The sequence below is a fragment of the Lontra canadensis genome, unplaced genomic scaffold (assembly GCF_010015895.1).
Source record: "Lontra canadensis isolate GAN:19392208 unplaced genomic scaffold, GSC_riverotter_1.0 scaffold30, whole genome shotgun sequence".
NCBI classification, from domain to species: domain Eukaryota; kingdom Metazoa; phylum Chordata; class Mammalia; order Carnivora; family Mustelidae; genus Lontra; species Lontra canadensis.
In genome coordinates this window covers 817444-840097 of record NW_022631024.1, presented here as the reverse complement: position 1 = coordinate 840097, position 22654 = coordinate 817444, and the positions used below count along the sequence as shown (strand labels likewise).

The 22654-nt window shown below is 40.1% G+C and overlaps 1 protein-coding gene across 3 annotated transcripts; it reads left to right on the top strand.

Moving 5' to 3' along the window:
* Positions 1 to 3085: 3085 nt before the first annotated feature.
* Positions 3086 to 20910, top strand: INIP (INTS3 and NABP interacting protein). 3 transcript variants are annotated; one of them, XM_032865618.1, is made up of 5 exons: positions 3086 to 3246; positions 4426 to 4508; positions 16475 to 16577; positions 18927 to 19017; positions 20171 to 20910. In XM_032865618.1, exons 2-5 carry the CDS (start codon positions 4484 to 4486, stop codon positions 20264 to 20266), a joined length of 315 nt encoding a protein of 104 aa, XP_032721509.1. In that variant the 5' UTR covers positions 3086 to 3246; positions 4426 to 4483; the 3' UTR covers positions 20267 to 20910. The 3 variants fall into 3 exon arrangements, with proteins under 3 accessions (XP_032721509.1, XP_032721510.1, XP_032721511.1); XM_032865619.1 differs by lacking the exon at positions 3086 to 3246 and adding an exon at positions 3351 to 3435; XM_032865620.1 differs by lacking the exon at positions 3086 to 3246 and adding an exon at positions 13692 to 13735.
* Positions 20911 to 22654: the final 1744 nt, after the last annotated feature.

The following is a 22654-nucleotide window of genomic DNA, read 5'->3' as shown; positions in this document are numbered from 1 at the left end:
CAAACACCATTCTACTTTCTATGATTTTGGCTACTTTAAGTACCTCAGATAAGTGGAATCACACAGTATTTGCCCTTTGCGACTGGTGTATTTCACTTGGCATAACATCCTTATATATGCTATATAGCATATATCAGAATTGCCTTCTATTTTAAGGCTGAATAATATTATAGTGTATGTATTTACCATATCTTGTTTATCTATTCATCTTATCCATGGTCTTGGGTTGCTTCCACCTCCTGGCTACTGTGAATAGTGCTGCTATGAATACAGGTGTGCAGATATGTCTTTGAGGCCCTGATTTCAATTATCTGGGTATACATCCAGAAATGGAATTGCTAAATCATATGGTAATTCTATTTTTAATTTTTTCGAGTAACCACCAGGCTGTTTTCCACTATAGTTGTACCATTTTATATTCCCACCAACAGTGCACAAGAGTTTCGATTTCTCTGACATTTATTATTTTATTTTCTGTTTTTTTAATAGTAGCCATCCAATGGATGTGAAGTGGTTATTCATTTAATTTTTATTTCCTTTTTACAGACGACAGAACTGAAGCATTGAAAGGTTAAACAAGGGCTCACAACCATTAAGTGTTAGAGCCAGGATTTGAACCCAAGTAAACTGACCCACTATGAACCGATATGTCCAAATTCTATGAGGTAGAAGTTCCAAAACTCCCACGGAGAAGACAGAGGAAGTTCAAGGGCTAACACCCACCAAATAAAGGGCAAAAAAAAAAAAAAAATTAGAAGCAAATTAAATTTATCTTTCTCCTGATAATGTTCTCCCAATGCTTGGAGGCTGAATTTGCCAGCAAATTACAAAATACTGTTCTGGAGGTAGAACTCTTTTTTGTTGTTGTTGTTTTCACCATAAATGAGCTTCTTTCAGAATGTCCATTGGACGTAGACTGGTAACAGACACATGAAAAGATGCTCAACATCACTGATCAGCTGGGAAATACAAATCAAACTAGAACCTTATACCTGTCAGAATGGCTAAAATTAACACGGGAAACAACAGATGTTGGGAGAATGAGAAAGGAGAAACCTCTTGCACTGTTGGGGAGAATGCAAACTGGTGTAGCCACTCTGGACAACAGTATGGAGGATCCTCAAAAAGTCAAAAATAGAACTACCCTATGACCTAGCAATCACACTACTAGGTATTTACCCAAAGGATACAAAAATAGTGATTCAAAGGGACCCGTGCACCCTGGTGTTTACAACAGCATTATCAACACTAGCCAAATTATGGAAAGAGCCCAAATATCCATTGACTGATGAACAGATAAAGAAGTTGTGGTATATATACACAAAAGAATATCGGTCATAAAAAGGAATGAAATCCTGCCATTTGCAACAACATGGATGAACCTGGAGAGTATAACGCTAAGCAAAATAAGTCAGTCAGAGAAAGACAAATACCGTATGATTTCATGCATATGTGAAATTTAAGAGACAGATGAACATGGGAGGGGGCAGGGAGAGAGGCAAACCAGAAAACAGTTCTTAACTACAGAGAACAAACTGAGGGCTGCTGGAGGGAGGTGAGTGGGGGATGGGCCAGATGGGGGACAGGCATTAAGGAGGGACACTTGCGATGAGCCCTGTGTGTTGTATGTAAGTGATGAATCACTAAATCCTACACTTGAAACTAATACTACCCTGTATGTTAACTGGAATTTAAATAAAAATTAAAAAAAAAAAAACAAAGAAATCAGACTTAGACTGGAGCTTTCTTATGCCTTGGCTTCTGTATTGTCTAGTCAGACCACCTTAAACCAAAATATAATTTCATTAAGGTTTTGTCAGCCATATACATCCCAGTTGTCTTTTCAGTCAGCCCAGGATTCAAAAATACCTCCCCTTTTTTGTAAATATTTTATTTTATTTTTAAGTAATCTCTACACCCAACATGGGGCTCAAACTCATGACCTGGAGATCAAGAGTCACATGCTCTTTCAACTGAGTTGACCAGGCGCCCCTCAGGAAGGCCTCTTAATTGAAAAGCAGCCCTGGCCAATACTTTATATCTGTATTAAAGATGTCAACAAGACCTGGCCTCAAAGGAATTCCTTCCCGCAGAGTAGAGACAACGTGTGGGTTCTAAGAATGTGGGCCTTAGCATCTGGCAAACATTCACTCCTTCGAAACTCAGCTTGCCACTTGACCTAAAGTAACTCAACATTTCTGAGCTTCATAGGTGAAAATGTGAATATACATCATACATAAATCAGGAAATGACAGGACCGGAGCTGATGCACAAGAACCTAGCGCGCAGAAGCCACTCAATAAATGCTTGGTAGTGTTATGACTTCAGTCCTAGATCCGTGCACAACAAAATTGCGCATTACAAACATTTACCACTGAGCAAATACCGATTATTAAGAACATATATTCAAATTCTAGAAAATGTGCGTAACCGGGGTTACCGACCACAGAACTGGTAACGCACATCAGTACACGGTTACCTTTCAATGTAAATAAGTCGATCCATTGCGCGGCAATCACGCATCAGTGAACCCACTAGAAGGGTCTTCGTGTTCCGAGATGTGACACAGCCATTTCTTGAACACATTATCGCACAGTAGCAAACATTTCTGCACGTTTTGTGCTTTTCTTATGTATAATTACACGAACTATTAAAAAACAAAACAAATCCCTGGGATTTGAAGATGTGTGTGGCGCACAACCCCAGATGGTTGTTCAATCTCGAAAGCCTGCCCAGCCTGTGAAGTTTGGCCCTCTCCTCATCCCAGGGGAAGTGCATTCCTATCGTCTCAGGCCCCGCCGGGCTGGAGACTTTTCTCTGAACCATAATGGCCTTGAAAAAAGGGTAACTCGCGGTGCTAGGGACCCGGCTAGTGTCGGCCCCGCCCCTGCCCGCCTAGTCAGCGCCAAGGGTCTCCGTGCCCCGCCTGGGCCCGCTCCGCCCCCAACAGCGCAGCCTGCATCTCCCATGCGCCTCTTCGGCTGCCACTCTTCGGAAAGGAAGTGGCCTTCTGCACGGTGCTGCAGTTAAAACACGGATCGCTGCGGGCAGCTGCCGCTGGACGCATGCGGGAGGCGGAACTTCCGCTCCCTCGGGTGTACGTCAGGCAGGAGGCGGAAGCGCAGCGGGGGCGGGAAGGTTGTAGAGCCGCACGTTGGGCTCTTTTTGCAGGTCTCTAAGTGGTCGCGCCCCCTTTGAGAGAGCGTTCGGACGGCGAGGAGGGTCCTGGGTGCTCTCTTGGCCCTGGTAAGTAGGAGCGCCTGACGGCGGCGGGGGAGGGAAGTGTGTGGTCCCGGCGGGGATCTGCTGCTGCTTTGTTGCCCTAGGGTAGCCGCCTCCCCACCTTCCTCACTTCTCTTTCTCCGGATGCTGTTGGCCGCAGCCCCCGCCCAGCCTGCGCTCCACGCCCTCCTGCCAGGACCCTTTGAGAAGCAGGTGCCGCTCTGTCACATCCCTGCTTTACGTTTCCGTTCACTAGATGGCCCTCTTTCCTCTTCTCCCAACCGGCTTGGCTCGCCCTGTGCTTCTGCAGGAGCACCTAAGGATGTTTTGTTCAAAACCGAAATCTGTTTGCCAGCCCTTGTACTTTTCCCGGGTTCCCCTAAAGGCATCCCTCATCACGCCAATAGAATCAGTTCCTCTCTGCTTCCGGAGCACTGTTTGCGCCTTTTAAAGAGCGCGTTTGTTAAACTCTTCAGTAGGATTGTTTGAAGGAGAGTGTATTTTCCCTCTGGCACTCTCTGTCCCTTGAGGGGTAGGGTCTTCTCATTTGCGATCTCCCCAAGGCCTGATACAAAACCCACAAAGTTGGGAAACTAACAGCCCAAAGTATTCTTACTAGCTTTGTGGCTTTGGGCACGGATCTCCCCATCTATAAAGTGGTGTTAAATAAAAGAATTTCAAGCATCTTGCACAGTGTATGGTGCCGAGTATGTACTTGATGAATTCTAGGCGCGTTTTCCTTTTTAGCTTTCAGTATACATAGTAGTTGCTGGATATATTTTTTACGTGAATAAAGAAGGACCATAGAGGAATGTTTTGTTTGTTTGTTTGTTTGTTTGTTTTCCTGTCTAGCACTGATTGTATTGATGCTATCAGTTGGTTGATACATTGGTAGTGTTTGGTAAATACAATGTAATGTAATACATTGTAATATTAAAGACAGCAATGCTAAATGTTGGTATCAACATCTGCAAGAGTAAACATTGAACCTTAATGTTCTAATTAAATACTTGAGGGGCTTTTGCCGAATTTAAATTTGTGATTTAAGTCTGTACACTTTTCAGATGCATATTTCTGAAGAGATTAAAAAAAAAAAAAACCTGAAAACGTTTCATTGTAGGGAGGCTAGCTGTTCCTGACAACTTTTAGTTTGTTACTAAAGTATGGTATACTTAATATATGTGTACACATATTTTTCTACAGGGGACTGTAAAGTGCTGACCAGTTGCCACCGAGCATAGCTGAAACAAAATAGGAAGATATGGCAGCAAACCCTTCCGGACAAGGTAATGCATGCTGGAACTTGTTATTACCAGGAACTTTTACCCCGTTTAATAAACATGTTTTAATAGAAAGTTAGGATAGGGCAGTTACTGTAGTCAGAATAAAAAATTAATAGCAAAGTAAAAACCCTGTATTTGAAGTAAGTTCAACATTGTATCAGATATATAACATTCTTAATAGCTATTAATCCTATTTTTTAACTTGTGTTAAAATTATTCACACTGGAGGATATGTGCTATGGTGAGTGCTGCGAAGTAAGCCTGACGATTCACAGTCTTGTACCCCTGGGGCAAATAATACATTATATGTTAATAAAAAATTGAAATTATTCACACCTGGGGCGCCTCAGTGGCTCAGATGGTTAAGCATCTGCCTTCAACTCAGGTGATGATTGCAGGGTTCCTAGGGTTGAACCCCACATCAGGCTCCCTGCTCAGCGGGGAGTCTGCTTCTCCCTCTCCTTCTGCCCCTTCCCCCTGCTTGTGCTGTCTCTCTCTCTTGCTCTACTCTCTCTCTCTCTCTCAGATAAATAAGTAAAATTCTTTAAAAAAAAAAAAGGGGGGGGCACCCCCAGGTGGGTCAGTTGGTTAAGCATCTGCTTTCAGCTCAGGTCATGATCCCGGGGTCCTGGGATGGAATCCCACTTCAGGCTCTTTGCTCAGCTCTGAGCCTGCTTCTCCCTCTGCCCCTCCCCCTATTCATGTGCACACCCTCTCTCTCTCTCTCACTCTCTGACAGATAAATAAAATATTAAAAATAATAAAATAAAATAAAAAGATTATTCACATTGTAAATCTTAGGTCCTCCTCTGACATCTATGTTCTCTTCTACTTGAAATCAGAACCACTTTTAAAGAGGTTATATTGGGTGCCTGGGTGGCTCAGTGGGTTAAAGCCTCTGCTTTCGCCTCAGGTTGTGATCCCAGGGTCCTGGGATCGAGTCCCAAGTTGGGCTCTCTGCTCAGCGGGGAGACTGCTTCCCTTCCTCTCTCTCTCTTTGCCTGCCTCTTTGCCTACTTGTGATCTCTGTCTGTGAAATAAATAAATAACATCTTTAAAAAAATAAAGAGGTTATATTGTCACCAGGCAATATTCATGCCTTTATCTTCATTTGCTCTAGAAACTTTGATACCCATCACCTCTGTTTAGAAGCTCTTTAAAGCATATCAGGTCAGAAACATCCTAGAGAAGTTTTTATTTAAAAATAAGTTTTATGGGACACTGAAAAAATTAAATTAAAAAAATACGTTTTAAAAAATAAAATTTAATCTCCAGAAAGTATTAAATCCCACTTGGTAAGTTACGTCCTGTTTCAACACTTGAAGCAAACCTCTATTTCCTTTGCCTGTCAATTCTAAACTCGTTTGACCCATATTTTTTTAATTACTTATCTCTGTCCTTATTTTTTTACCTTAGTTTTGTCTCGCTTAAACTTCATATAAATGTAGTCATGAAGTGTGTACTTGTTTGTATCCAGCTTCTCACTAACCTATTAAACTGTGAGTTTCATCCGTGTTGTGCCATGTGTTGATAGTTTATTGTTTCTTGTGGAGTAGTGCTCTACTGTATGTATTCACCACCATTTTTTAAAAATTCATTCTCTGGTTGTCTCAGTGTTGGCCATTGTGAATACAGCTGCTTTGAATATTTGTTTGTAAGTCTTTGTAGATATTTGGATTAATAGCTGAGTACATTGTTAACGTTTTGAAAAACTGCCAAACCTTTTCCCAGACTGGCTGTACCAATTTACATGCCCTCTGGCAATGTGTGAAAATTCTGGGTCCTCTATATGTAGTGTTATAGGTCGTCTTAATTTTAGCCATTTCAGTGGCAAAGTGACATCTCATTATAGCATTAACTTGCATTTCCCTGATGACAAATGTTGAACTCTTTATTTGTACCTACTGGCCATTGTAAATCTTTTTTCTATTTTTACTTAAGTCTTTTGCTCCTTTAAAAAAAAAATTGGTTTATTTTTATCATTAAGTTTTCCTTTTTTATAGAGTCTAGATACAGGTCTTTTGTCACCCCTAATTGCACCAACTGGATCATCTTGGAGTTGTTTTCTTTTTTCTTTAAGATTATTTATTTATTTATTTATTTATTTATTTAATTTGACAGATCACAAGTAGGCAGAGAGGCAGGCAGAGAGAGAGAGGAGGAAGCAGGCCCCCACTGAGCAGAGAACCCAATGCCAGCTCCACCCCAGGACCCTGGAATCATGACCTGAGCCGAAGGCAGAGGCTTTAACCCACTGAGCCACCCAGGCACCCCTTGGAGTTGTTTTCTGTTGACTGCATTTTATTTATTTATTTATTTATTTATTTATTTATTTATTTTTTAGTGTGGGTCACCTTTTTCTTGCTATACTTAGTGTTTGGTTACTGGATAGTGGATATTACTAATATATTGTAGAAACTCTGGATTCTTTTGTATTGCTCTGAAATGTGGTTTTTGTTCTAGCAAATGCAAGCCTCAACTCACATTACAAACTCTTGTCTTCCTTGTTGGGCTCTAGCTGAAATCTCTGCGCAGTCTTTTCAGCTTCCAGTTGCTGCTTTATTGCTGGATCCCTCTGGGGTCTCCATGTGTAGTTTTAGCAGGAAACAGAAATGCTGGGTGGATTGTATAGGCACGTTTTGGACTTTACTCCTTCTGCCTTTCCCTGTTGGGTTCTCTGCCAGCCCTGAACTGTCCTCTGACAACTCAGAGCCAGTAAGGTGAGGCTATCTGAACTGTTTGTGGATCGAACAAAATGTCGCAAATCCCCAATCTCAGGAATTGAGGTTTCTCCCTGATTTTGGTCAGTCTCTACTGCTTTCTAGTTATCTTATCTAGTTATCTTCTAGTTATCTAGTCTTTACTGTTTTCTAGTTATCTTAATTCATAAGATGAATTTCTCATCTTTTGTCCAAAATTTATAATTATACTGTGACAGGGTTTTTCTAACCAAACTACTCTGCCTCTACTGGAAGTTGGAAGTCTGCTGTTTCATTATATGTAAATCTATTTTAGTATATTAGTTGCATTTAGGGCACACTAAAGGTTCATGAGCTTTATAGAAGTATAGTATTGTGAAAAGCGAGCTATGGTGATCGTTATAACTAGCTAATACCATTCTGTTCTTTCAGATAACCCTGTGTGATTTGTGTGCTCTGTGGATTAATCACAGGTCAACTTTCGCTTCTGATCTTTTTTTTTTTTTTTTAAAGATTTTATTTATTTATTTGACAGACAGAGATCACAAGCAGGCAGAGAGGCAGGCAGAGAGAGAGGAGAAAGCAGGCTTTCTGCCGAGCAGAGAGCCCGATGCGGGACTCGACCCAGGACCCCGAGATCATGACCTGAGCTGAAGACAGAGGCTTAACCCACTGAGCCACCCAGGCGTCCCTCGCTTCTGATCTTTGATCCGTTCTTTTTGTGAAGTTATCAGATGAAAAATAATTTAATTTGAACCAAAATGAAAACAAAGAGACGTCTATTTTAGAGTGAAAATATGCTGCTAAAAATCACACAATGCAGTCCAGATGAAAATAAATTTTAAATTATCTATGTTTTAATAGCACAATAATTGAGACTTACAATTTGCTGGGGGTTTTTTGTTTTTTTGTTTTTTGGGTTTTTTTTTTTGCATTTGCAATAAAACTCAATCTTTTTTAGGGTTGTCTTTGATTGGTCCATAAATATATCTGCTGTGAAACATCCCCCAATCTAAATAGAAGTGAATTGAGATTAGCCTTTGGCTTCTGTTGTTCTTTTGTCAGTGATTTTTTTTTTTTTTTTTTTTTTTTGGTGTCCTGAGCTGCTATTAGGCACCAGCAGAGGGAGTCTGTATCATGCTCTATAGAGTCCCAGTGAAAAATTTTAAATTCTAATTTGTTTGGCTCTGTCGCGTTTTGCTTTCTATATTAAATTATTTCTGTACTCTTCATATGTATAGGAACTACTTAATACAGAGATTGAATGCCAGGTGCCATAATTATCTTACAACAATAGCTGAAAGGACCATGACTTAAAAAAGAAATCCTGATCTGTACACTGCAATTTGTTAAAGTCCCTGGTGTAGGAGACCGAATCCCATTGTGTTCACTGAGCCCCACTAGCAGATCTAACAGTCTGTCATACTGTGGTAGCAATCAGGACTGCTAAATTTCATAAGCTCTTGGCACAGTCACTGAAGTCTCCTCCTTACCATCCATCGTCGTATGGAACATCTGGTTGGTTCTTAATAACTACCTGATTGATAAGTAACATTTTGAGAGTTTTAATATGTAGAGGCAGATTCTCAAACTGGAATGTGGCCAATGTACTATGTAAAGAATCTTTCATTACTTGTAAATATCAAGGTCCTATGATCGTGTGGTGGCACCTGATTTCAGACACAGAAACCTAGTGAAATACTGAGTAAGAAATGTGAATTATTTTCTTTGATTCTTTTATTTTCTAGTGATCTTAAAATGTTTGCAGGAATAACCCTAAGTCCTGCAGGTCAGGTGGTTGGAACTTTTGACTTGGGCCATTCTGGATGCTCTTAGGTGTGATTTCAGGGTACTGTGTGGGAGTGGGATGACATAGCTCTTGGAGGTGTCTTGCTTGGCCTCAGGCCCAAATACTAAGTCTTACCCCAGGCCATCTATGGTGCAAAAGAAAAGCAAGGTATGCTACCTCTCAATTAAGATGTAAATTAAATGTAAATTAAAATTTATGCTGATGTATAAAAATAATTTAAAATTCTTATATTTGTACTTTTTTTAAAGATTGCAAAGATGATGCAATTTGCAGTAGATTTTTAAAGCTAGATTTCCTTTTGTTTCATTTTTAGCTGTAGAGGCAGAGTGCAGTATTTTTCTGGTGTGCTAGGAATGATCTGTAGGCCCTAGGCTGAATTAGGAATGAAACTGAGTTGAGGCAGAATATGTTGTAAAGCACCTTCGGATCTTGTGTATCGTTGGGAGAGAGCTTGAGATCCCCGGGCCCATTGAGACTGGCCTGGGAGGCCCGTCATGTGAGTGTAACCCTAGAAAGCTGCATGCTCATCAGCTGTATTCTTTGTAATGAAAAACTATTCACTGAAAGTGAGTTGGCACCATGGGGCTGAGAAGAGTCTAGTGATGTTAACTAACTAACAGTGATAGTGATGGCTAGTATTTGTTAAGCACTTACCACATGGCACACTGTATGCTAGATATTTTACTTTGATTTTCTGTACCTCCTGTAACCACGCTTTAAAGTTGTTACTGTTGTCTCCCACTGGTCCTGACTCCTGAGATAATTTCCCAATATGAAGTAGTAACTGGTAGTACTGATATGAGAAGTCAGATTGATTCTCTGCCCCAGTACCCTGTTCATTGTTTTTTCATACTGCACTTTAGCTGAGGGATTAGAACATTATAATTATGGGGCGCCTGGGTGGCTCAGTCATTAAGCATCTGCCTTCGGCTCAGGTCATGACCCCGGGGTTCTGGGATCAACCCCTGTATCGGGCTCCCTGCTCTGCGGGAAGCCTGCTTCTCCCTAGCCCACTCCCCCTGCTTATGTTCCCTCTCTTGCTGTCTCTCTCCCTGTCAAATAAATATATAAGCTTAAAAAAAAAAACAAAACATTTTAATTATAGCATCTAAGAGAAAAATTGGGAGCTCCAGAATAGAGGCAAAAGACTTCTAAATCTTTGTATTTCTTCTGCATCTGTTATTAAGCAGAAAATCCTTGCAATGAAATGGACCTGGGAGTTTATCTGTAAGAGGAAAAGAAAAATGAGTGATGAGGAAAGGTCGGTTCGAGCAGAAGATAACATCTTATTTAGCCAGTCCTGCAGAAGGGAAACCTTAAATGGGTAGAGAAAGTGGCAGCAGCTTGCACGAGGACTAAGTCCTCGAGGACTGAGAGAACTTGAAAACAGGGAGGTCACCTGAGGTCACCTGACCAGACATTAGGGTTCATTCCTTTCCTTTGATATGTATTTTCAGTAAATTCCAAAAAGTAGCTAAGAGTTAAATACTTTTTTTTTTTTTTCCAAGATTTTATTTATTTATTTATTTATTTGAGAGAGCATGAGCAGAGGGGCAGAGGGAGGAGCAGACTCCCTGCTGAGCAGGGAGCCCAACATGGAGCTTAGTCCCAGGACCCTGAGATCATGACCTGAGCCAAAGGCAGAGGCTTAACCCACTGAGCTACCCAGGGGCCCCAAGTTGAATAATTTTTCAGTCTCTCCAGATACAAGAAGTGTTTGCCATTAACAAGATACCAGAAAGACTAATTAATTGGTACTATTCAACTCACATTAACTTAGTAATGTTATATGCTTTTATTCTGCTAAGACAGACATCAGACAGTCTCCCCTGAATGAGCTTTGAGCTTTAACCACTGAACACATTACATACATTGTTGGGGAGTGTGGTAGGCAAAATGATCCCCTCCCCACCACCACCACCAAAGATGCTCACCTCATAATCCCCATGACTATGTTATACCTTCTCTGGCAGAAAGAACGTAGCACATGTGACTAAGGTTAAGGGCCTTGAGATGGGAAGATTATCCTGGATTATCCAGGTGGGCCCATTTTAATCACAGGAGGCCTGAAAAGCAGCAAATTTTCTCCCTAGCTATGGTCAGAGAAATACAATGTTGCTGGTTTGAAGGCAGAGAAAGGGTACCACCATCCAAGGAACTCAGGCAGCTTCTAGAAACTGGGAAAGGCAAGGAAACAGATTCTTCACCAGAAGCTCCAGAAAGAAATGCAGCCCCTTGATATTAGCCAAGCAAGACCACTGAACTACAGAATTGTTAAGATAATAGATTTGTGTTGTTTTGAGAGACTAGTAAGTTTGTAGTAGTTTGTTACAGCATCAATAGAGAAGTAGAAATAATTCACCATTTAATTATATGAACCAAAAATCTAGGAGCCATCCACGACCCCTTCTTCACCACCCTTACTTCATATTTACTCTTGTCCAAGTCTGTTGATTTAACTTCCTGAATAGCTCTTGGATCTGTTCCTATCTTTCCATTTCCCTGGCGGGTAACAACTTTTGTCGTCTCTAGGTTGTTCTTACTATCATAGTCTCCTGTTTCCTCTTGTCTAGCGTGTTCTCAACACTGTAGCTACAGTGCTCTTGTGATAGGGGAAAGTGTTATTTCCCTGCCCCAATGAACTTATTTATTTGTCCTTGTGATTTCAGTTCAGGCATTACTTTCTCTGGAAGCCTTCACTGCTCCCCCTACTCCCAGACTAGGTCAGATTTATTCAACGTTGATTCCCACAGTAGTGGATTGTTATAAGTGCTTATAGAATTTTCTTTCTTTATTTCAGACCACTCATCTTAGACTCTAAGTATACATTCATTGCAGTAATTATTTGATCATCTCTATCCTCACTGGACTGTTTGAGAACCAGGAGAGCTAGAATCATGTCCAACTTTGGCTCATCATGTGTATCCTCAGAACCTATCTAGTGCCTGTATATGATGAATACACAATAAATATATGTTGATTCAGTAAATAACTTAAAACATGTTAAACTAATAGTGTCACAGTGACTTTTCTTTAATACTAAACAGGTATCTTAAGTATGACACGTTGAATTAATCTACAGTTGTGACGAATATATAGCCTGTAGGATAACCACTTGAAAGGATTTGAATAATATTTTAGAACAATTTTCATTCTTTAGCTTTAGATTTTTTTCCAATAAAAAGAATTCCAGTTAGTGCTTATTTAAGTGTGGTAGAGCTATTCATGTAAAGTGATTTTCAGCTGTTAGGTTTTAAATGCAATTTGATGTGATGCCAGTTCCTCAGGAATCTTTTTAGTGACAAAAAAATGTGTGGGAGTTACATGTTTCTATGAATGGATGAAGAAACGAAAATATATATGATTGTGAATGGAGATAGGATTACAATTCTAAAAGTAGAAGTATTTTAGAGTGTGCTGCTTTATTCTAAGATAATCTTATTAGGAAAAAGGTTAACTATAAAGGAATATTAAGTACTGTACGTGAGATATATCTTTAACACCCTCATGCTTCTGAGAATGTAAAAGATGTGTAGCTATGATATATGTAAAAGAATGTAAAAGTCAAATGTTAAATTATGGCAAGAGAGATTTAAAAAAAGAAAAAACTTGTGTAGTGAGTGTAATAGAAAAAAATTAAATGTTATGTATTGATGTCCTAGAGTTCGTTTGTATAAACCCTGAAGGTGGGAGAATCTTACTGTAGAATGTTACGCTTCGTATAACCAGATAGATTATCTAGTTTGTGCCTTAAGTTTCAAATTCGAAAGCTATTATTATTTCCTAAGTGCTATCTGTTGACTTTTATATACTTTTATAATGTAAACGTTTTGTGCAAAACAGACATGTAAAATAATGTATTTTTTAAAAAATCAAGAGGGAAGCATAGATTTCAGGAGCATTAGACAAGATCAGAAAATAAACGCCCAGAAGACCTGACCATACCCTTTCTCTGTAAAGTAGTTTTTGTGGCTCTCAGCTGTCTGTAGATATACATTTAAGGTCTGGAATATTATGCAAAAGATAATTTTGTGTGGTTAGACTGAGGAAAAGGAGTTGAGAAGGGAGGTTATTTTTGAGACATTCAGGACATGAAATTCATATGACTCGGTGATTGGGTAGATGTGGGTAGTAAGGGGGAGGGGCTATAAGGATAAAACTTGGGTTTCTAGGTGGGAGTATGGGGCAATAAGTGAGATACAGAGATAGGCGTCATCCCATCTTTACCAGGGAGGCAAGGCTATGGGCTAGTCCACTCCGGTGACCCCTTGTTTAAATACTTCAATGAGTTCTTTAAAGTCCAAGGGAATCTCATGTATGGAGAAAAATACTCATCACTGCTCATAATTTAATTACTGGTATATTAAACCTATACTCATCTAATAAAGTAACTTCTAAAATAAAAATTTTTAAACATTTAGAATTGATTATAAGCTTATTTTGTTAAATTCTCTGTAACAGTTTAAATTAGAATTATAATTAATGATTATGTAATACTTTGTAATGATTGCAAAATTAGTACACTTAAATCTATTTAAAAATATTAATCCATAGGCTTAATTAATTAATTACTCTTTCTGTACTTGTTTTTTATGTCTTCTGGGGTTATAATAATCTTCCCAGATTCTTATTTTTGTACTTTCCCAGGATTATAGTAATCTTTCTATACCTTCCTAGGGTTACAGTAATCTTACCACTACCAAAACAAAACAAAATTTCAGGTAAGTCAAGATTTAGTGTTTTTTGATAAGTTTGATTCTCAGCCAAAACACAAGATTTGGCTATGCCTTTAAAGATGATTTAAAAGCTGTGCTGGTGTGCATTGGGTCCCTTCTATCATTAAACTTGACCTGCTGAGTTAATGGGATTTCTTTAAGCTCATGCCTACCTCATAGATTTTTAGTTTCTCACAACCTGGAGTTAGCCCCTAAATGAAATACTTCTGTGTTCTGTTTTCATTATGAATTGCCCTTTTCTGGTAGCTTTACTGCCAAGATTTAATGCATTTCATCTCCCAAGAGGTCAGGGAGCATTAGGTCTTACAGTTAGCTCTCTTTGGGAATTTCACTAACTCATCCAGTTAGAACTCACAGTCTCTGCTTGGTCTTTGTGTGACATGGCTGCTCATCACCACTGGGGCTCCTTTTAAATGGTGTGTGTGTGCGAGTGCATGTGTGTGAGAACCTGTGCTGAATCCACCTCTCTCATTCTTGGTCCCACACCTGCCTTTTCTGGAAGTGTTTGGCTTAGCCCCAGTTTCCTGTATCTACCCCTTCCTCCGTGTACCCAAACAAAAAAGTATACAGCTGTACTTTATAAACAGACATACACTTAACAGGAGAAGTAAATCCCTAAATGTTAACACTAACCTAATTATTAATTGTAATTATTACAGCTGACCTAATTATTAATGATAATCATTATTATTTTCACCCTTCTTTACAACTATATTTTTATGTTTTAACTTTCCCTTTTGTATCTTATTATGGAGTCATGGCTTATCATTGACTCAATTTGTTCCATTGAGCTATAATTATTATTCTCTTTTTAATGTTCCAATTGTGACATCCTGGCTAACCTCAGATTCACTTCTTTATTCTTTTTTTTTTTAAGCATTTTATTTATTGATTGATAGGGAGGGAGAGGGCATGAATGGGGGGAATGGCAGAGGGAGAGGGAAAAACAGACTCCCCACTAAACGGGGAGCCCAATATCGGACTTGATCCCAGGACCCCGAGATCATGGACCTGAGCTGAAGGCAGACGCTTAACCGACTGAGCCACTCAGGTGCCGGACTTCTTCGTTCTTTCAGCACTACCCTGGATATTTAAAAAAAAACAAAAACAAAAACCCTCCATGCTTTCTGACAAGATGTTCCAGGCACATTTGTTTTCTTTTCTTTTCCTTTTTTTTTTTCTTGCACTAAAACATGCAACTAGTACTTTCCCTACAAAGTTCCTTTTCACAGAGGATAGACATTTAAAAAAAAAAAAGTAAGAAAGCTTCAACACATTGAAAAGCTCAGTTGTGCTTGTATTCGTCTGAACATTATTGATCAGATTATCTTCATGTAGTCTTTTGAATGATTTGTACGTACAATTTCTATGTATATACATTTTTTTTTTACTGATAGTGACCCTAAAATATTATTTGCGAACAAATTAATCTTGAGAGAAATGCTTATTTCTGTAAACAGCACATCAGTATTTTTGAGTGTGGTTATGTATTTTGCTCATCACATAATTTAGACACTATCAGATTTCAAATCTACAGTACCTCTAAATTCCTACAAAGATGGAACTACATAATTATCTTCTAAGAACACATTAGCCTCTTCTGAGAAGTGGAAAAAAGTCTTGTCCTATAGTTAGGAACATACCTAGTGGTGTAACTTGCTTTATATACACGCATCTTCACATATACAAATGGGAGAGTGCTGCTTTCCCTTGGAAAACATTCTTCACTTTACAGAGAACTCACTTTGGGTTTATTTCCCAGCCTTTTATCTTTCCATTTGTTTTCTTCTAAATTAGGGATCAAACTCAAATGCCCACAGGCATATATACAAATCTCATAAGGACTGTAATAAGGTAGAGAGTGCCCGGTGTCTTTTTAATGTGATAAAATAGTGATGATTATTTCTTTGATCTGGTTAATTTTTACCATGGGGGTATCCAGATCCCTTGTTGCTGGTGCTTGAGATGTTTCAAGAGAAGCAAGAAATCTGAGGATTTTATTGACATTCTTTCAATGTTTACATGTTGGCATTTAATTCAGATTTTATTTAGTTAATTAATGTTAGAGAGAGCACATGGCAGGGGGCGGAGGGAGAGAATCTCAAGCAAACTCCCCACTGAGCGTGATGCCAAACATGTTGGGCTCAGTCTCCTGACCCTGAGATCATGACCTGAGCTCCAGTCGAGAGGATGCTTAACCAGCTGAGCCACCCAGGTGCCCCTAATTCAGATTTTAAAACCTAGTTGGTTGCTGCTCCTGGGCCAGGACTTTGCACCCTCTGCTCTAGACCTTATGAAATTTGAAGATCAAAATCAAGCCCAGTATTAAGTACTTGATAAAGAATACACATTTTTGTGTCCCATCTGTTATGCTCCATTTCTTTCTCAGAACTCCTATGTAGTCACTTGCACTTCTTTGACTTGTTCCTTGAAAGACTGTGTCATTTCTGAATGAAAGCAATTGAGAAAAAGAAATATTGTTTGGATCTGAGCATGTCTGTTGCTGTTTTCCTCCTGAAAACTTTGGTGGTTACAGTTCTGTGCTGGTAAAGTCGCTGGGAAGCAGTAGGAAAACGGTGTAACCATCTAGGGGAGCTACTCACGAGTGGGTTCATATCTTGTTAGAGAATAGAATTTGCTTGCTGCGTTTTTAGACAGCCTGGGTTTATAAAAATAGCTCTAAAATGTTTTTCTCTCTCTCTCTCCTCCCCCACCCTTTTTTAGGTTTTCAAAACAAAAACAGAGTTGCAATCTTGGCAGAACTGGACAAAGAGAAGAGAAAATTACTAATGCAAAACCAATCGTCAACTAATCATCCTGGGGCGAGGTATTGAAGAAGAATGTGTTTTTTATATTCAGTGATATCAAAAAGATCTTGGACAAAATACTTCAAGTTGGTTGGCACATGTTTGTCTTTGTAACATTGGAATTTACATGTTATGCTTGTTTCTTAGATTTGAAAAAATTAGACAAATTGGTTAGATCGTAACTATTTCATTTCTAACTGGAATACTTATGGTCCCCAGAGTACTTTTTAAAAAAGAAAAGGTTTTGTATGGTTTTTGTTTGTTGCTGAAATTGTCAGTATCCCACTTTTTAAGCAGTCTGCAAAGCAGGTAAAATATAGGTGGCTTCATCTTTATTGAGTTCAGTTTCTGCCTTCTTCCATCGCAGTTAGCCACTGCCCTTGCCTTGCCCCTCTTTTTCAGCCAGACCTCCTGGAAGTGCTGTCTGTCCTTATCTTTACTTTCTCACTTACTGACTCCACAGCATACTCCATTCTGACTTGAGAGCCCCTCTCTCCCTTCCTAAGAATAGGTGCCCACCTCAGTCACTTGCAAGCTCATGGTACCTAAATCTGGTAGAATGAGGGCCTTCTCTTTTTAGATTAGCGTTGACACCACTGGTCACTCCGTCCTTCTTAAAATACTTCATTTCCTCAGCTTCCACTGGCTCAGTGTCACATGGTCTTGGTTTCTTTTGCAAACATGTCTCCCCTGCCTGTCTCATGAATGTCCATGCCCCTGAGTTCGGTCCTACAGCCAGTTTCCTGTCTCCGCAGAGCTTTTAACTGGGCAGGTGCCTCCACTTGCACACCCTGTTATTTATGTGCTGATAACTTTTGTCTAGTCTTTTCTCCCGACTCCCAAACTGCCTCTTGGGTAGCTCCACCCCGATGTCCCTTGGGCATTCCCAACTTCGTGTGTCCCAGGCTGAACTCCTCTTCCCTTCCTGTGCTCTCCGTAACCACTTATTGTTCTTGGGTTTCTTGTCTTGGCGAGTGGCACTGATCTACTAGTTCTCAGCGTCAGAAGTGTGGACTTCATTTATTATTCCCTTTCGTGTCCATCTCCAAGCAGTTGCCATTCTCTTATGTGAATAGTTTGAAACATGTCTCAGATCTGCCTGTTTTTCTTCATGGCTACTAATGCCACCCTCGTCCTGGCCCCTCTCATTTCTTGCCTCCATGGCGATGGCTGCTTCCTCCCTGAGTTTCCCGTCATCTTCAATCCTCCTGAATATATTTATCAGTTGTGTCAGAATGTTTTAATCTGGAAGTAACAGGAACCAAGAAAGTCAGCATACACATGAGGATGTATGTTTCGCAGGAGCGTGAAGAGCTAGGGGTTCCAGATCGGCTTCGTACAGTGGCTGACAGTGTGACCCATGCTCCAGCCTCTCCCCAGCCTTCCTTTCTGCCTTTCTCTGTGGGCCAGTAGCTCCCTAATGGTCCAGATATGACTGCTATAGTCTCAGCTTCACGTTATGCTGAGCCACCTATAGAGGCCAAAGCCAGAAAGATGCCTGTCCTACATTCCTTTTGTAAGAATCTCAGAAGCCTTCCTGCAGACTGCCCATCAAGTCTTGTTGCCCAGAATTGTGTATCTCTTTCCCTTGCCTAAACCAGAAACCAACAAGGAGAATGGCATTGTCTTACACCCGTCAGAGTTCATTCCCTGAGGGATGAGCAAACTCATCCAGGCCAGCCCTGAAGCATGGGACCACCAGTAACTGAAGGAAGTTTGGATTCCATTAGTAAGGAGATAGGGAGACCAACAGCTGTTGAGGAGGTGACCAGCACAGTCTGCTTAGCAGTGGTCTTTCGGAGTCGTTGTGCGGTACTTGTGATCATGTCACTCCTCTGTATTAAACTCTCTGGTAGCCTCTCTTCACTGTGAGGATAAGGTCTACATTTCTTAATTTATTTCACAAGCCTTTTGATACCCTGGCACCTGCCTTTCTCTCCTGTGTCATTTTCTGCCAACCCACTTCACCCCTTTTCAACCCTGACCTCCAGTCCTGTGGAGCCGTTCATTTCTTCAGACACGCCAAGGTCTTCGGCCTGGGCTTTTCGCATGCTTGTACCTTCTGCTTCACAGTCTTCCCTCTTCATCATAAATGTAACCTGTGATAGACTGGAGTACCTCAAAGCAGTTTGAAAGTAGGGGACCTTAGATCATCCCAAAGAATAACCAAAAATAGAGGTAATTTGAAGCTCCAGTAAATAATGGGCTTTCTTCATATAAATTAATATAAACAGTGGGAGAAGGGAAAAAAAAAGACTTATTCCGGAAGGCCTTTTTTTTTTTAATCGCTATAAAGAATGTATAATGAAAAATGTGATTCAGAAGTAGGAAGTACTTAAACGGCAGATAACTAAGATTCCCATTTTTAGCATCGCACTCTCGAGACCCTCTCTTAATAAGGACTTCCGGGACCACGCCGAGCAGCAGCATATCGCAGCCCAGCAAAAGGCAGCTCTGCAGGTGAGCAAAGGGTGACTGACATTCATGTCTCATTGGGAATTCCTGGGTCTTGGAAGCCAGCACAGTTCCTATTTTGTATTTTGGTGGAGCGACATCAATAAAAACGTTCCACACATCACTGCAGTGGTTTTCTGATGATCAGTCATGCCCAAAGGATTTGAAGGACCAATACAGCAGTTATGGAAGTATCTTTTATGGTTCTGACATGGTCATGATTGATTCGGTGCTGTACCTGGCAAGGGGTGCTTGCCTACAGTTAGGATATTTGGATGGACAGAATGATCTTAAAGCTGAACTGGATAGTTTAATAGTACATATTTTTTTTTTTTTTTTTTTTTTTTTTTTTTTCAAATTTGTCTTGCTATTACACCCCTGGATAATCTTACCAGTTTGTTATTGTTTGGATTCTCTTGTTAATGGTCAGCATACCTGTTACTCAGGAAGTGCTTAAAGCCTAACTCTTACCATAGGAATGTGATCATCTATCAGTTTAAAAAAAAATACTGTTCTTCATAGGAGTAAACAGTTTTAGTATTACAGTGATCTTGGATAGTTTGACTAACGTTCCCAGAGAGCTTGAACAAGCCATCATTACCTATGCTTTTAAACCTTAGAGCCTCAGAATTGGAAGAGACAAAAGATCATCTCACTTAAGGCAACCTAAAAACAGTTTTTCTTTCTCTAGTGACAGAGGGAGGTCCTGGTGGTCTTCTGTTACTTACATTTCAACATTCTCTACAAAATGTTGGGATCTTAATCACCAGTAATCAGCTCTCTTGCCCACCCTCCTCTCTTTCTCAAGCTCCTATTTTGTTGATCAAAGGCAAATTGGGGGGATCTTTGTTGCAAGTTTTCCCCACTCCAAGGAACAAAGTAATTCATGTCTTTAACTCATTATTGACTTTAGAGAATCACAGGGGACAGAGTGGTCTGATAAATGAGTGCCTGGTGCAGCTTGTTAATAGAAATTCTTTATTACTGTCCATCTCCTGTGTATTTAAACAAAATTAGCAGTGGCAGAACTGATTTTTAAAATAAATTTGGTCTTAAACAGTCAGAAAGGACAAGTAGTTTTAATGCCTTGCTTAGAAAATTGTGATTTCTAATAGTTTAACTGCCTTTTTTTTTCTTTTCTTTGGTAACTCTTCCCTAGCATGCACACGCACACTCATCTGGATACTTCATAACTCAAGACTCTGCCTTTGGGAACCTCATTCTTCCTGTCTTACCTCGCCTTGACCCAGAATGAAGAAAAGATTTGTCAAAAGTGACTATAATATCAGATGCCAAAGCTACTATCATTTAGTGCTATACGAACTGTGACTTTCAGAATTTTGGTGAACTTCTATACTTTTTTGCTTCTTTAAAAGAAAGGCATGTGTATGTCGAAGCAGAAAAGGAGGGTCACCAGGAGGATGAGAGTTTTGGAAGCTGTATTATCTAAGGAACTGATGATGCTACTTGTGACTGTTTTGGAACACAGTTTGATTTTTTAACCCAAATCAGACTCTGAATTGGATGGTCACATAAATTCACCCCCCATCCCCCAACTAGGTGGATTGAATATATCATTGTCCGCAGTAGACTTTCATGAATAGTACTTAACTTTAAAGAAATGAGGGTGCTTTTAAAAATGTGAACCAGTAGGCTTAAATGATTTACATTCATATTTGCTGTTTATAGAATTGCTATCAGTGTACCTTTTGTGTTTATAGTCAACTTGTCATTCTTAAATATTCTTTAACTCATGACTAACTCCTTTATTCTCCATTTTCAAAGAAAATCTAAGAGTAAGTTACCAACCAGTCTTAAACATCTTTTATAAACCTATGCTACTATAAATTATGTGACTAAATGTGATTAAAAACAATGATAAGAAATGTGATTTAAAAATTTGTACGTCCTCTTATTATTTAGTGTTAGTACATGTATGGTGTGCCCACATTTTATTGTCCATTTTTGTTCTAATTAAAAACAGATGTGGGGCACCTGGGTGGCTCAGTGGGTTAAAGCCTCTGCCTTCAGCCCAGGTCGTGGTCTCGGGGTCCTGGGATCGAGCCCCGCATCAGGCTCTCTGCTCAGCGGGGAGCCTGCTTCTCTGTCTCTCTCTCTCTCTCTGCCTACTTGTGATCTTTGTCTGTCAAATAAATAAAATCTTTAAAAAATATATATATACAAATTGAGCCCCTTTTTAATTACTTTAAGGAGTTAGGTTAAGCAAGTTTCTCAATATGACACAGAATCTGGAGTGCTTATTTAAGTATGCAGTCCCTCCTACCTTACCCCAGTCCTAGAGAATTAGAATCTCTAATTCAAAACAAAGTCTGAAAAACCTGGGTAAGGAATTCAATTTTCCTTATATCTCTCTGTGTATCTATCTCACAGATATATAAACTCATAGATTTCTTTGTTCTAAAACTTAGCTAAAATTAGCTAAAATCTACATTTTTTGACCTTTAAAAAGGTTGAAATTATATTTTATACTATGTCACAGATATAGTACTTTATATAACTAGTTGTAATTGACCTCATATTAGCCTTGAGTCCCCATCATCTCTGGTGGTAGGATAAAATTTAAACTTAAAATTCCAGTTTGGGCCAATATTTAATTGAAGTTCATCTCCCTTTTCAAAGAGTTTCTTTCCTTCCTTCCCTGGATATTTGCACCAACTGCACAGCCCAAGGTTAACCCAAACTAATTAAAGCAGGAGTGGAGAATTCTAGACTTGGCCGTGTCATTTAGATTCTTTCTCTTGAGAATTTGAACTGATTTTCTGCATTTGGGTGAGGTGACAGCCATTGCCATTGTAAGAGTCACATCACAGCAAAGGTGTCCTTACTCCCTGGGGCTGAGGAGGTCCCCAGGGGCCTCTGGCTCCTGTCCTGCCTCAGGTCCCTCCAGCGCTTCCTTGGGCCTTCTACAGTGGCCCTCACTTTCTTGAATTATTTTGACAGTGTCTCTTCTATGCAACACATGGTTCTATATCTATCTTCTGATGCCGAGGAGATAAACCATTGGGATTGTATACTTTTTATACTATTGAAACCTCTGCCTAATGCGTGATGTTTATGACCTAGGTAAAGAGGTCTTTGTCCAGTGGTGTCTTTTCTAATCTCTTAGCCTTTTGAATACATATTGTTAAATCCTGCAGTCCTGGCTCGGAAGCCCTTCCTCCCGCCCCTCTGCTGTGAGTTCCTTGCAAATTCAGGTCAGTTCCATACGTGTTTGTGCGTACGCACTCTGTAAAGCACTGGAGTATGGAGGGGGGCGAGGGAAGGTGAGAAAGAGGAGACCTGCTCTGAAGGAGGTCACAGTGGAGAGGAGCCTGTTGTGGGACAGCAAAAATGACAAAGGAAGACAGAGTCCAGCACGCCACAGAAGAGGCCCCCAGACCATTCCCCAGTCTAGATGGGCCTGGAAGTATTGGTAGTGTTTCACCTGGAAGGGCAGGAAGAGCTGCTCCAGGCAAAGGTCATGGTCTCACAATCAAAGAGAAGGAGGGACTAAGACCGTTGGGAGGACTGCAGAGCCCACGGGAAAAGCAGCGCACTAGTCAGAAGCCCCAAAGGGAAGCTTCGGTGTTGCTGCCCCCTGACTGGAGGGGAATGGCGGGTAACTCATTTCGCCTCTCTTGGC

Bases quoted from the DNA above. Each gene is read 5' to 3' on its own strand.
- INIP (XM_032865618.1), top strand. From the start codon at position 4,484: ATGGCAGCAAACCCTTCCGGACAAG. The intron at 4,509-16,474 runs GTAATGCATGCT...ACCCTTTTTTAG, and splicing joins AGCAAACCCTTCCGGACAAG to GTTTTCAAAACAAAAACAGA. The intron at 19,018-20,170 runs GTGAGCAAAGGG...ACTCTTCCCTAG, and splicing joins AGCAAAAGGCAGCTCTGCAG to CATGCACACGCACACTCATC.